This window comes from Protomyctophum bolini (genome assembly GCF_963924005.1).
Source record: "Protomyctophum bolini genome assembly, chromosome: 24".
Lineage (NCBI taxonomy): Eukaryota > Metazoa > Chordata > Actinopteri > Myctophiformes > Myctophidae > Protomyctophum > Protomyctophum bolini.
This window is the reverse complement of record NC_137885.1, coordinates 17,130,447-17,145,204: the sequence shown is the minus strand read 5'-3', so window position 1 is coordinate 17,145,204 and position 14,758 is coordinate 17,130,447. Positions and strand designations below refer to the sequence as shown.

The 14,758-nt window shown below is 44.5% G+C and overlaps 1 protein-coding gene across 4 annotated transcripts in view; it reads left to right on the top strand.

Moving 5' to 3' along the window:
* LOC308311640 (histone deacetylase 4-like) overlaps positions 1-14,758 on the top strand; it is a gene marked incomplete at its 5' end in the record, with an annotated part of 96,262 nt that overhangs the window by 46,409 nt on the left and 35,095 nt on the right. For all 4 annotated transcript variants that reach the window (XM_080758411.1, XM_080758410.1, XM_080758409.1 and 1 more), the window contains 3 exons: positions 1,327-1,477; positions 4,851-4,974; positions 7,666-7,784. In XM_080758411.1, coding sequence (XP_080614537.1) covers positions 1,327-1,477; positions 4,851-4,974; positions 7,666-7,784 — 394 coding nt within the window. The remainder of the gene's footprint in view (positions 1-1,326; positions 1,478-4,850; positions 4,975-7,665; positions 7,785-14,758) is intronic.

Sequence of the window (14,758 nt, the reverse complement as noted above, 5' to 3'; positions counted from 1 at the left end):
TACAGGGGGAACTTTCAGCAACCTCGAGGTTGTTAGCCGTAGCTTAACTGGAAGGCTAGTAGGCCTGAAGCAGTCTAGTCAGCTCACAGCCTTAGCTGGAGATTAAAGCAGTTATTAATACAAGATCAAATAACTTACTCGTAACTCCATTTCATCTGATTTTTTAATCTGAGTTAATTTAAGGCTGAAAGTGTACAAAATTGGAACCTCAGAGTTACAGATCCGTAAGGGTCCATTTGGTTCCTGACTAACTGGGGACCCACTGCAACCCCCTCAAGGACCCCTGGTCCATATTGAGAACCATTGTTCTTCTATACCCGTTCTTTATGTATTGTCCGATTTTTGAGGCGCTATCAAAAGCATCTGCCGGACATGGGCGTATATCTGCTTGTGGTTCAGTATTATATCAGCAACATTTCGAGGTTGCGTTCCGATGCGCAAAAGTGATTTAGAAGGGGGGGGGAAAGTAGAAAGTTGCAGCCCCTGCAGCCTCATCTCTCGCGGGCTAATGTTTTATTTAAAAGCCCACAGCCCCCGTGGTCAAAACACTGTAATCGGACCACAAAGGTTTTCATTGTATCGCTTCACACAGCTGTCGGACTTAATTATTCCAGATGGCGGCTTTTAAGAGACCCGTAGCAGTATGTGTGTAAAGTTTTAACAGCTTAAAGGTAATGAATTAGTGATGTTTTTAGAAGGGACAGTAAATAAGGCCGGGGAGAACGAGTCGTCATGAGGTAATGTGTAATCGAAACATTTCCCTGCAGCACAGAGCGTCCCTTAACGCCCTGTGTTTAGGTTTCTTCAAGTTTATTATTTGCACAGAAAGAAAATAACAAAATATCAAGTGAAACAAAACCCCTCAAGGGCATACAAATGAAATCTCACCTGATTCAGTGTCCTATCGACTATCTATTCAACACAACAGTGGATGATTGGGCTTTTTGTTTTTTTCTACCATTCTATAAAACATAAGGTCCTGGAAATGGAAGATCATTAGGTTTGCTGTTGTCATTTTTAAACCGAACATAACAGTGGTTCTCAAAGCGTGGTCCGGGGTCCTTGAAGGGGGGTTCCGAGTATTTTTTAAGTGGTCAAATTAGCAAATAGAATACATGTTCAGAAGCACCTTCCATATAACGGTCTCAGATATTTGGTCACTTGGTTTGCTGTATTATGTATTGTAGAACATCAGGAACAATACAAAACATCATCATTTTACATATATTGTGCTAATACAGTAGTTTACGAAGCACAGACTTGTGACATTTTATTTTTTGCTTAAATCCAATGCGTACTAAATGCCTCCTCCACCTCCTCTCGCAGCAACAACAGGAGCTCCTGGCCCTGAAGCACCAGCAGGAGCTGTTGGAGCACCAGAGGAAGATGGAGAACCACCGGCTGGAGCAGGAGATGGAGAAGCAGCAGCGGGAGCAGAAACTGCTGCTCCTCAAGAACAAGGAGAGGGGCCAGGAGAGTAAGTCTTAAGAATATGTGACCAAGTACAGTGCTTTAGGACCAAGGGGGGCCATGGTCATTTTTCAGCTTTTTACATATTATGAAACTACAGAATGTAAGCTTTCATATGATGTATTGTTCATTGAAATTGGAAAATAATTGGTACTTAATTCGCAATTAGGGGTCAGTTTAGACTTTAGAGCTTGCCCAGTCTAACTTCGAAGAGAGGGGGCGAAAAAACAACAAAAGATAGTTTACTTTGGCAGCCTTTGTGCATGCACATTTCTGTAGGTTAATTTCAGTGAACTGGATCAGCGTGTCACAGCAGAGCAGATAATTTCTAGCACCCCTGCTGTTTTCACACCTACTACAGCCAGCATACAAACAAAGAACGATGGCTTATGCCACCAGCGCTCCAAATAGCTAGCAATTATCATAATTTAAATAAATAACAAGCATTTGCAAATTGTTCCACATTAACAATGTTGGTAGGTAAAAACTAAGATATTTGAGGGGAAATATATCATTTATATCCACAAATAAAATACATTTTCGATGTGACACCATCAAAATATTATCATTGATTAACTTTTCTTTCCATTAATTCTATTCTGGTCATATTTCATAAATGTAGTCTGGGGTCCAGAGTGACTTATTGTAGGTACTTGTCTTATGTGTGAATAAAGGTTTGGCCCTCTTTTGACATTGCTCTGTGCATCACCACCAATTGAAATGTGCAGTACCAATTTACTCTATACTAACGGTATTATTAATTTTATGCTATTAATTCCACTCTACTACAGGCCTACTCTACTCATAAACTCCCATACATATTACACAATGAAATAACTAGTAGCCTAATCTATTTTATATTATTTTCATGTTTTTATATCTAAGTGATACAATATCACCATAATAGTGACAGTGCCTTTAAACAGAAGATGGCTAATTAGAATACCAGTCACTCTTATTTTGCTTTATTGTGTAATGTTTCTAAATGCTATAATCATCGGTATCAGTAATTATCATGATGATGACGTTGTTTTGCACTGTACGCAAGTAGTTTGCAAGTAGTAATTGCAACCAGAGGGCTACAGTCAGTCAGTCAGTCAGTCAGTTTTCCTCCGAGGTGGAAAGCATGGTAGCCTCGGAAACCCAGACGTTTTTATTTCCAGGGAGAAAAAAAAGTCTGGGTCCGAATCCACTTCAATACGGCATAGAGTAGCGCAAACGTAGATCACTCTCTGCTGATTTCTGATCGTCTGCACCTTTGTTAAATTGACGCACACCCGTACACACACACACTCTCTCTCTCTGTCGCTCTAATTAATTAGTCTGATGTCCAGCAGCTGCGCACAGTTTCTGCCAGCGGATCCTGCCGGGAGCTGCCTATGCCATAGAAAGCATAGGTGAGTTCCAGGCTAAAAGCATGGTGACGCAAGGTTAGTTAGTCAGTCAGTCATACATTATTAGACTCGGTGGGACCCGAACATTCGTTCACACTTCACACTAGTTGGCTAGAGCAGGGGTTCTCAACGTTTTTGGCTAAAAATGCCGCAAATGCTTTGGCAATGTCTCGGGAACTGAAGAACGACATATGCATGTCGTTTATCGTTCTTCTCTCGGCCATTCAGTCACCACCTCCGTCTCCCCTGCAACTCAAACTATAGCTGTTCTGTGTGCTGTGGGAGCCGGGAGAGAACGGCCCTGCCTTCCAGGCTTCAGCTCACCTGAATGAGAAGAGCAGCTGGCGAATCCCTGTCCTCACATTTGCAAATGAACGGATACGTTCACCAAAAATAACTAGTTAATTTGATTTGTTCGTTCACAACCGACACAACACTAGTGTCTAATGTAATGTAATCTAATGTAATCCTGGGCTCTACACTCCCTCCAAGTCCAAGCCGCTTCTTTACACCTGACGGGGGAGTTTCCCCGGTTGGACATAACATGTGGAAGGAACACGTCATTCCTCTCATTCCAACCAGTTCCTTTCCCCTCCATCAGGCGCCCCGGCTGGCCAGGGGGAGGCAGTTTAGAGACCAGGATTACTGCATGTTTTTTTGTGAGGGTATACCTACCCTAGCTCATCCATCGCTTTTAAGAAGTGACAAAAAGTCCCTAAGCGCCAGTCTCTATACATTTTTTTATTTAATTTTCATTTTTATTTTTTTGTTAAAAAACCCCCCCCCCCCTTTTTTTTTCTTTTTTTTTTGGTCCAATGTTATACCCGTCTGAAAAAGACGATAAAGACGTCGTTGGCGCTGTGGGAGTTGCTAAAAAAGCAGTCAATTAAGTCGTTGGCAGACATTGAGCTAGGGGACACGGGGTGAACAACTCCACTCCATCCATCCATTTCTAACAGAAATCGTACGTTCTTCCCCAGTCGCGTCTCCCAGAGTTCCCAGTATACTTTCGGAAGAAACGGTTTAAAAAAATGAATAGAAAGCGAACGTTGAAAGCACCATTGACCTAGACGTTGGCAGCATGCACATGCATGCATGCGCGTTTTCCATTTCACTTGGAGAGCGTGTGTGTTTACTATGGTAAATACGGGCTGTATTAGCTGGTGGCCTTGGCCAGTGCTAAAGCAGGTTACTGCTGCTGGATATCTCTCAACAGGTCATTGAGAGCCGGGCGAGGCCAGTTCACACGCTACATGGAAAGCCGGTACAGATCAAGGCCGTGTGTGTGTGTGTGTGTGTGTGTGTGTGTGTTGTGTGTGTGTGTTGTGTGTGTGTGTGTGTGTGTGTGTGTGTGCGTCTGAGAGAGAGATCGAGATAATTTGAAGTGTGTGTCATCTACATATCCCTCTCTGAGTAAGAGGCAACGCATGGCTGTGTGTGTGAGAGAGTTAGTGAATGAATGGTGTGAATGAATGGATCTCAGTCACTGTGTGTGCGCGACTGCACGTGCGTGTGCGCAGAAGTAGGAACGTTGTTTCATTGCCCCAGTAAACTTTCCCCCCTATTCTTGTACCCCAAAATTAATAGCTTTTCATTTTTTTAATGAATTGCATTTCTATAGCACTTTTCCAAGTGCTCAAAGCACTTTACAATGGTTAATTTATTGGGAGGTGAAGCGGCGAATAGTCAACACCAGTATCCTCACGTCCCCTCACATTCACACACCAATTGTGGCAAGCTCACACCGACCAACTCATTGGAGGCAATGTAGGGTTCAGTGTCTTGCCCAAGGACACTTCGACATGTAGACAGTAGGAGCCGGGATTCAAACCACCGACCCAGGGATGATTGGACAGCCTACCTGGCCCATTGTGTGCTATAAGTCTACAGTACAATAAAATAAATAAGAGCAGGGTTTTCTGGTGGACATGACATGAGATGAGATGTGAGACATATAATTGTGGCTTCTCCCCGTGACTCACGCAGGTGCAGTGGCGAGCACGGAGGTGAAGATGAGGCTGCAGGAGTTTGTCCTCAACAAGAAGAAAGCCCTCGCTCAGAGGAGCCTTAACCAAGGAGGTCTGCCCAACGACGCGCCATACTGGTACAGGTGAGAGAGAGATGAGGGAGAGCAAGGCTCAGCGATATGTGACGGTTGTTTGTGACCCAGCTTGACTGAGGGGCTGCCATTGGATTTCTTTTGTCATTTTCGTTGTCATATGCAAGCATAGCTTCAAATTGATCAGTTTGACCCACCAGTTTTGGAGATATGGCCTGCAGAGAAACAGCTGTTTGATAAAACGGACCTGAATGGTTCACTTCTGTTGACTCTAACATAACACCTGGCTACATGTTTAAGCATTTATTTCATATTTTCATGTCGATTTCAGCTCTGACATTTATTTCAGACATGCTCTAGTATGTGAAGAGTCTGCCTGTGCTATTAACTCATTTTGGATAAAGGCTGCTCGTTGGCAGCCACTCAGTCGAGCTGGGCCACATATGTCCGTACATGGATAAATGTGTCCGTGGTATGCCCAATCTTGTCCGTGGCAAATTTGATTATAATGTTCTTATTTTGATCACAAGACCCAATTACTGAATGTCTCCAGGTTCTTTTCAGAATATGTATGACACGTATTACTACGATACTATATAAGGAGTAGTGATACTAGTGATTCTTAAATGGTTCTTTTGCAAGGAGAGTGTGAGTTACAGACCTGTTATGGTCATCCAGGGCTAACTCTTGTGTTTCTGGTGATAGTGATATTGTCTACTCATTTTGTATGTCCGTGGCAAAAAAGGAATTTTGATGAAAATGGCCACCACAAGCCAGCATGCCCCTGAGGGAGAGGGTAGAAAGGGAAGGACTGAGTGAATAAGCAAAGCGCGTCAATACTCCTCCAACTATTTGTCTTTGTAAACATTCATGAGCCTGAGTCATAGATGACGTACCACACTTGTTTGTTCCCCACATCATTGCTCGCACAAAACAAGCTGTACTGTATGTGCATGAGATTAATAAAAAGCAGGGCGCACGCACGCACGCAGCCACGCACACACACACACACACACACACACACACACACACACACACACACACACACACACACACACACACACACACACAGTGAGGAAAGGTTATTGGAACCTGATGAGAGGTGCTGGTATACTGAGGCCTTGCCTTGACGGTCCTTTGCGGAGTCACAATGTGTCGGGGGTGTGTGTGTGTGTGTGTGTGTGTGTGTGTGTGTGCACGCGCAGCCGCACACACGCACGAGCGCACGCACTCTCTCTCTCTCTCTCTCTCTCTCTCTCTCTCTCCTTCCCTCCCTCCATTGACTCTCTCTCTGCTCATTAAGCGTTGGTTTCCTCTCCTCGGTGCAGCGGAGGCGAGGAGGGGTGAACATTTAGGCACCACAGAGTGTATATACATTCACCAGACCAGAACATGGCTCTGGACCCGGGCCAGGTCCGTCCCACTTTATAACCTGGCGTACGCAACACAACACTGCTCTGCTCCGTGGGCAGAGGAACAGATGGCTGATTAGGCCGCATGTCTTCAACATAGCGGACGGATTATGGAGGAGCGACGCTCCAATCACTCAAATCTATCAGTCAGGAGTTTTGTTTCAGAGGGATTATTCTGTCGGATTGAATTTTATTTACCCCCCCCCCCCTCATTTTAAAGGACCACTTCACCACTATTCAACCTATCTTCATATAATTGGTCCTCACTAATGATCATGATAAAATTGAATATATGAATAAAACATTATTTTACTGTGTCTCATATGAGGGTTCAGTTCAGAAACCTGTCCACCAGTGACATCGATGGGGAATCCAAACTATTAGAAACGGCTGGCTTTCTATTCCTGAAAAGTTGCAATGCAATATCGTTCTCACGATTGCCAATAGAAAAATCTGTGATATACACAATATATCTCATTTTAACCCGGCAAGTGTATAGTATTAGACACCCAGTCCTGATGGTGGCGGTAACTTCGCCATTATGACCGAATTCCAAATCTGGCTGTCGTTATTTCTGTTTTAACGGACGTAAACTTCCACTAGCTTTCTTGCCAGTGTGTCACAGTAATCTGTCTCCGATTCCGTGCGATCGTTGTTTATTTTCCTATGTAAGTCAAATTAAGCTCTAATCAAGCCTCGGATATCGCATTTTGAGCAGCTATGCACATAAAGACTGCGTGCACGTGAGGATTTTGTTAGGTTTTCAGTGGAGGACATCGGCTGATAGCAAAAAATGCTAAAAGGTGCTAAATAATTGAAAACAAATCCCCCGATTATAGGGAATAAAACAATTACGTCAATAACGTCAACGGTAGCGGGGGATTAATTCATTCACTACGTCAATACCGTCAAGGGCAATAAGGGGTTAAAAAGAATCTGCCTAACGATGACATCACTGTTGGACGGGTTTCTGAACTGCCCACAGCCCTCTTGTGATACACGGATTGAGTAGAAAGAAATGGTGGTATTTTATCATTCAACATTAGTGAGGACGAAAAGTGGTGAAGTGGTCCTTTAACGCCTTAAAGCCTCATACAGACTTTTTCCATCTACACCAAATATCCTTGCCAAAACAACGGATCTACAAGCTCACAACACTAATGCTCCCCCCCTGAGTTCAAGTGGTCAAGAGCATGTGGTTCTGTGATCTTTGCAGCAGCAGTTTGTCTTTGTACGTCGTGTGTGTGGGACTGTGGGTGTGTGCTTTTTGGTGTGTGATTATGCACACTCATGCTTGTGTGTGTGCGTGTGTGCGTGTGTGTCTGTCTAGGAAAACCCAGCACAGCTCGTTGGACCAGAGCTCTCCTCCGCAGACGGGACTGTCCGCCTATAACCATCCTGTGTTGGGCGTGTACAACCCTCGCGATGACTTCCCCCTGCGCAAGACTGGTACGTACCGTACAAACGCGCACGCACACACACACACACACACACACACACACACACACTAGAGTGACCCGGCCCTAAAACGTCGAGTCAGGTCAGGTTTGGGCAGAATTTGAGAACTCTTATCACAGAGTAAAAGTGAAACGCCAGTCAGCACCATCTTCATAATGGATAAATACACAAACAGACAGAACACAACAGTTATTTATATTATTATAGAATATGCCCAGTCTCAGTCTTTGCCCGAACCCACGCACACGTACACGCACACACACACACACAGTGAATGAACCATTGTAATGTGCTATGATTACTTGGAAAAGCGCTATAAATATACAATTCCTTAAAAAAAAAAGTCACATACTTCTCTCGTTCCAATTTCACGCATGCGCACACCACTCATGCTCATTCACGTACGTACACAGGTACACGTACAAAGCTGGATGTAGAAGTGGTTGCACCACTTAAATACAATCAACACTTAGGAGTTTTCGTCGACTAAAACTAGACTAAAACTGACTAAGACTAATTAAGCATTTTGTCCAAATGACTAAGAGTGACTAAAACTAAAAAATGCCTGCCAAAAACAACACTGACACTCACACATGCACACACACACACTCCTTGACACGTACAATACACAAACACAGGTGCACACACATGCACTTTCACCATTTTGCTCCACACCCATACACACTGGCTCTGGCCAGTGGCAGAGGAGGGCTTAGCGCACGTTTGGGGTCATTTAGCCAGGACCTCATCCGCTGTGCTCTGCACGCTCGTGTTTGTCACACACGCGCAGTCACACACGCAGCAGCACAGTTCACCACTGTGCCGGCCGACAGCCTCTTATGTGCAGACTCACGTTTGGCGTAATTTAGATAGCATCAGAGCCTCCATGCCATTAATCACTCCTAAATTAGCCTGTCAGGGATTTCCCAGCATCCCCCATATGAGAGCGTTGGTGGAGAACTCTGTACAGTATATGCGTAGGCGGTTCAAGGGTTCAGCCGAGAGCACTACAGCCCAAAAAGCACACGGTAAAAAAAATAAAACCATTTCTGGTTGGAAACGGCGAATTAAAAACATGGCAGGCTTGTAAGCAACGCAGCTGCAGCTAATACAATTAATAATGGGTGTGTGTGTTACATGTACGTAGGTGTGTCCAGAGCCGTGCGTGTTCCACTGGGCAGGCACATGCAGTAGTCAAGAGCAGTGGTTCCCAAACTTTTTCATGTCAACGACCCCCAAATTGACATTAATTAGCCTGCGGACCCCCATTTGAAAATAATATGCCAGGGATCCCCACTTTACGCTCTTAAGGCTACAGACCCCATTTAATGGTATTTCTATCTTTGAGACCCCTAATTGTCTCCACCAGGCCATCGGCATGGGGAGAGAGTATGTTATGCACTCCGTGTGTGTGTGTGTGTGTGTGTGTGTGTGTCCGACCGTCCGTTTGTTTACAGCTAATCTCCGGCACCGTTGGTTCCATTTGTACTCTCTCTGAGTTACTGACCCATAAGGGTCCATTTGGTTCCTAATTATCATTTAGCTGGGGATCCATGGAACTCCCCTGGATCCCCCGGACCCCACTTTGTGAACCACTGGTCAAGAGTATAGGCAAATCCGTGCAGGGCTGCCCTGGGCGCAATCATAGCTGCCGTGTCACATTACGTGCAGCTCGATGCCCCAGCATTGATTGCCTACAGCTGGCCTGCACAGGGATTCTTCTCTTGTCAATGTACTATGACACATCTAAATCCCTCGTTAATTTGATTACCAGTAGCTGCAGCTATGTTGCTTACATCACGGTGTAGGTCAGTGTTAAGCAGCATGCCTTGTTTCGTTTTTTTACCCTGCTGTAGCTTTTAACCTGACCTGTAAAAGAAAACTACAAAAGCAGCCTATAGGCTTTCTCGCCCCTTTAGCACAAAGTATAGTACAATGTTTGAAGTTGTACTATAATAAAAACATTTTTTTTCGAAAAGTACAAAAGCCTGTCGCTGTGAACAACTTTGTATTTTCCCGATGGTGCACTGTGTGTGCACGTGTTTGTGTGTGTGCGTGTATGCGTGTGTGACCGTGTGCGTGCCCACAGTGTATATGGGTGTGCTTTCTGGTTGTTTTGCGTGTGTGGTGTCTGCTGTGTGTGTGTGAGTGTGTGTGCGTGTGGTGGTGGTGTAGCTGCAAACCAGCGGTCGCCTTACAGTGTAATTATTCACTTAGCGGGGTGGTAGGCCGGCGGGTGCGGGCCGCGCTCTGCTCCTGTTGATTCTGGGCCCGGCAGGCCGCGGGACACTGCAGCACACACACCACAGTTGACTCTGGCCCACACCACCACATTCCACCCCCAGGAGGAGGAGAGGGAGGGTGGGGGGCACAGTGAAAGACAGAAGGAAGGAGAATCAAAAAAAGCAGTGGTGGAAAAAGTACTAAGATGTTTTACCTAAAGGGATTGTGTTTTTGTAATTTTTCTTAATTTTTCTTAAGCAAAAAACCTGAACTTTTAACATTCAGTAGATTTTCTGTGGTCTGGGGTTTTCTGGCTCAATCAATCAACCGATTTTCCTGCTGACTGTGATGTCACAGCCTGCAAATCCCATATATGACAATGGGATTTGCCAGCAGATGTCACTGTTTTCACTGTTTTGCCTGTTTTCATTGCAGCTCAAAAGGCTTCACAGACACAAAATCCCAGATCACAGAAAATCCACTGAATGTTCAAAGTTCAGGTTTTTGGGGTGTCATAAAACCTAAAAGAAAAACGGGAAAAAAATGACAATTAATGTCATGAAACCTTTAAGTAATAGTATCAACAATGCAATGTAGCACTCATTGAATGAGTACATTCAAAATGTTTACTCGCGTACTTAAACCTTGGCAGACGATACCAGATCATTGTTTGGACTGACACATGATGATGAGATTGATGAAGACTCCCACAAAGACTGTCTTCCATCAATATTATAAAGATCATTCTGATGTCATTCAACTTTGGACAGTTCCAAAGATACCATGTCTTTGTCAACAGGACAATCTAGTGTCTGACAGCTTGTGATGTTGCTTCAAAAGATACGCTGAAGGACCTTGGAAATGCTGAGTCCGGCAAGCAAAAAAGCCTGGTAACAAAGTACACTGACCCATTTCCTATCAAATGAGCTGGAGAAGAAAGTGCTCTTGTGAACGGAATAGTTTACTGCCATTTCAAACACGGTTGCAAGGAAGTTTGCTTCAAATAAACATAGTATAGCGGGACGTCATTGAGCAAACATAATTCAGTAGACCCCTGCCGCCTCATTCAAAACACCTCTTCACTATCTTCTTCTGTCTATAAATGCACCACGTCTCTGTCTGTGTGTACGGCTGTAATGCACATAACTCAAGAACCGTTCGCCTCACCGACTTCAAATTCGACACACGCATGGAGTGCAGTGCCCAATGTCGAGTCGGTCAAACCAGAACCTCCACAAAAAGCCTCTGCCAGGGCTCTGGATAGGGCCCCTGCCCAGTGCCCAGGCTACTGGCTCCATATATGGAGCTGGCCTGTTGACATCACAACACTCCATATTTGAGCATGCCTGACACAGAACTCCATATGGAATAAAGAGACAGAGAGAGACGGATACAGAAATTTCCATATAATATATGGAAATTGGGCAGAATATGGTTATAAAAGGGGTGGAACGGGTACTACACGGGTACAACGGATATTGCATAGCCGGGTGGGGCATGGATCTCCAACTTCCATCGTTACTGAGTCGGTGCTCTACAGCCGGGCACCGGTCTAGTTATTGAATGAAGCAATAAATCAGGCTTTACACAAATCAGCCGAACAAAGAAACCTGTATTTTGGGGAAACTGGCGGGAGTGAGGCAACTCGAAAGTGCATAACGTTCGAGAAGCCAATTCAGACCGTGAAAAATTTGAAAAATATATATTTTTAAAATAAATTGTATATCGGTTAGAAGGCTAAGCGTTGTGTGTTGCTCTGCTGAGAGGAGCTGTGCCACCCTGATATTTGCCCACACAGCACTGACGTGCTTTGCGGGGTTTACTTATGGTAATGCCAGCTGCCAGGGAGGTTTGAGGCTTCTTTATAACACTGGCTGGCCATAAAGTGGAGGACTGGCACCCGGCGCTGCCCGGCAACGGTCACAGCGACCAACAGCGCTCCTTTGTGTATGGATTTCTCTCTCTCTGACTCTCTCTCTCTCTCTCTCTCCCTGTTTCTCTCTGTCGGTGTCTCTCTCTATCTCTCTGCTTGGCATTGCTCCCATCCTTATGTATGCGATCGCAGGGTCATTCCAAGGCCACCCATGCCACCCAAGGGACACGCATGTGCGCGGGAACACAACATGCGTGTTCCACGGCTCGCATTGTTGCCCAGCCTGCCCTGACCCTTCGATACTGGGTCATACAAGGGACGAGGAGCATCATGCTATGTCGGCTCCCTCTCAGCTTGTTGAGCGACGCCGGGCAGACCAGAACTCTCCCAGCAAGAGAGGGTGGGAGAATAGTTCTGTGACCCCTGACCTTCAAAGTGAGAACAACTATGTCTGTGGTCATTAGCGGAGACGAGTATTTAGCTCGTCTAACTAGGCCATCCTTCAATTCACACGAATACAAAAATAATGTACCACACTTGTGTCAAAAGGAGAGTACAGAGTGCTTTATTTAAAACTGAAGCAATACAAAAAAACAACAGCACTACTCCTCTTCAGCTTCATCCAAATTACTCATGCAAAGAAAACAAAACGATTTCCAAAAAATAAAAACGACAACAGCACTACTCCTCTTCAGCTCCATCCATTAAATGTGACAAATTATTGTTCTTAATATAACTTATAAAACGGCCCCACACCTCCTGAAACATTTCTTGTTTGTCCTTAAGAATGTATGTAATCTTTTCCAAAGGTAAACATAAAGACAATTCCCTGAACCTTGGTTTGTCTGGCCTAGCTTCCAGGTCAATGCTATCACTCTCTTAGCTTGTAAAAGACATATATCTATAAACATTTGTTCATTACGCTTTATCTTGTGTCCCTCTGGATATAGACCGAGCAGGAAGAACTTTGGTTCTGGTACAATATTTTTGGACAAAATCTTCTGTATTTCCTGCCCGACCTTCCCCCAAAACTCTTTTGGACACGACCATAGACAGTGGAACAATGTGCCTCTATCTTCACCGCATCTGGTGCATACATCCGGAATATTACAATTATACTTATTAAGTTTAACTGGTGTGATGTACACTCTCATAAGGCAATTGTATTGTAGAAGTTTTAGACTAGTATGAATTACTTACATCTACTGGCTAAAAGAAGGCGTCCATGCCTTCTGGCATGTTCTCTGCTTGCGCACTAGTTGGCCATTTATGGCCTACTAGTGTGCAACAAGCAAGTATGCACTCGACAGAGTGCAGTTCTAGTTATGTCTGTGGCTGGCAATGGCATTGTTCCTTCTCAATCGTGTTTTGCAGCTCGTGCCAGCTATCCATGTTGGCACAGTGTACAATTGACTCCAGTTTGGGGTTACATTAATTAAATGAATCAGATAATTAATTTAGATGAGCCCCAACATTTAAATATAATGGTTGATGTCCTGTTTACTCCACATGACAGAAAGTTTCCTACACGCACCAACAAAACAACAGTTTTATCAGAATATAATCGGATACACAAGTTGGATCTTGCCGTAGTGCCGTTCCAACAAGCTACAGAAATTGTTATAGGCTTTGAGTCATTAGAGAAATTGAGTTTTACATTTGACGGAAAATGTGTGTTTTAAATATGACAACTTTTCACGGTCTATTGGGCTGCTTTCTGTGATGTTTAAATGGCTGCTGGTGGGAACAGTTCTGCATGCACTCATCTCCGGGGCCCAATTACACACGTTTGCGGACGCACATCTGGTGGGTTCTGGGCATCGGTCGTGGGACCCTTGAGTGTGAAAAATGCCTTCGAAAATTTGGAGGAAGTGTTTTCATAAAAATGCAAGAGCATCCCATCTGGGCAGCGCATGGGGGAAAGTTCCCACCCACCACGGTAGCGAGTAGACTGGGGCTTGATTCCTTCACGGTGCCCCTCTCAAAGCTATGGTCCATCCAGAAAAGAAAAGCAGAAAGTTGGAGTTAAAAGTTTAAAAATTAAAAGTTAAAGTCCTACTACTGCATTTGTCACATACATTGCTCTATGAGAAATGTGTTCTCCCAATTTGACCCATCTCTTGGAGCGATGATCCGCAGCCGTGCCGCACTCGGGAATCATTAGTAGTTGATCTATTTCTAACCCCTCAATCCAAGCCTTGATGCTGAGTGCCAAGCAGGGAGGCATTTTTACCGTTTTTGGTATGACCTCGCCGGGGATTGAACCCTGACGACCCTAATGACGATGATCGCGCTTTTCCAAGTGCTCAAAGCGCTTTACAATGGTTCATTCATTCATACATTGGGAGGTGAAGCGGCGAACAATCGACTTCAGCGTCCTTACTTCCCACATTCACACACCGATGTAGACATGTAGACAGGAGGAGCCGGAATTTGAACCGCCAACCAAGGGATCATTGGACGACCTGCTCTGCATCCTGAGCCACAGCCGCCCACAGAGAAACACATGACCACTGAGCTGTAGTTGTATGTAGTTGTACTGAGCCATTTTGATGATGCTTTTATCTGTGACAGGGGATCCTTTCATATCCACCGCATATTGTTTCTCTGTAGCCATCAGCCACTGGTCGTATCCTGTCATTTAGTAAATGGGCTATAATCACCATTCAATTTGTGCATTTAATTTTACCCTTGGTTGTGCAATTAAAAAAAAATACTGTATATCAAAGAGTGAAGGAAAAAAAGAGAGAAGTCTGGTTATTTTAGTTCCATCCTTTTATTCTCATGTGGGCCTCCCAATTATTAGTAACAAAGAACACACGAGGGCTTGGTTAACGGGACGGGGGGCCTGGTTGATGGCCCTGTTGAT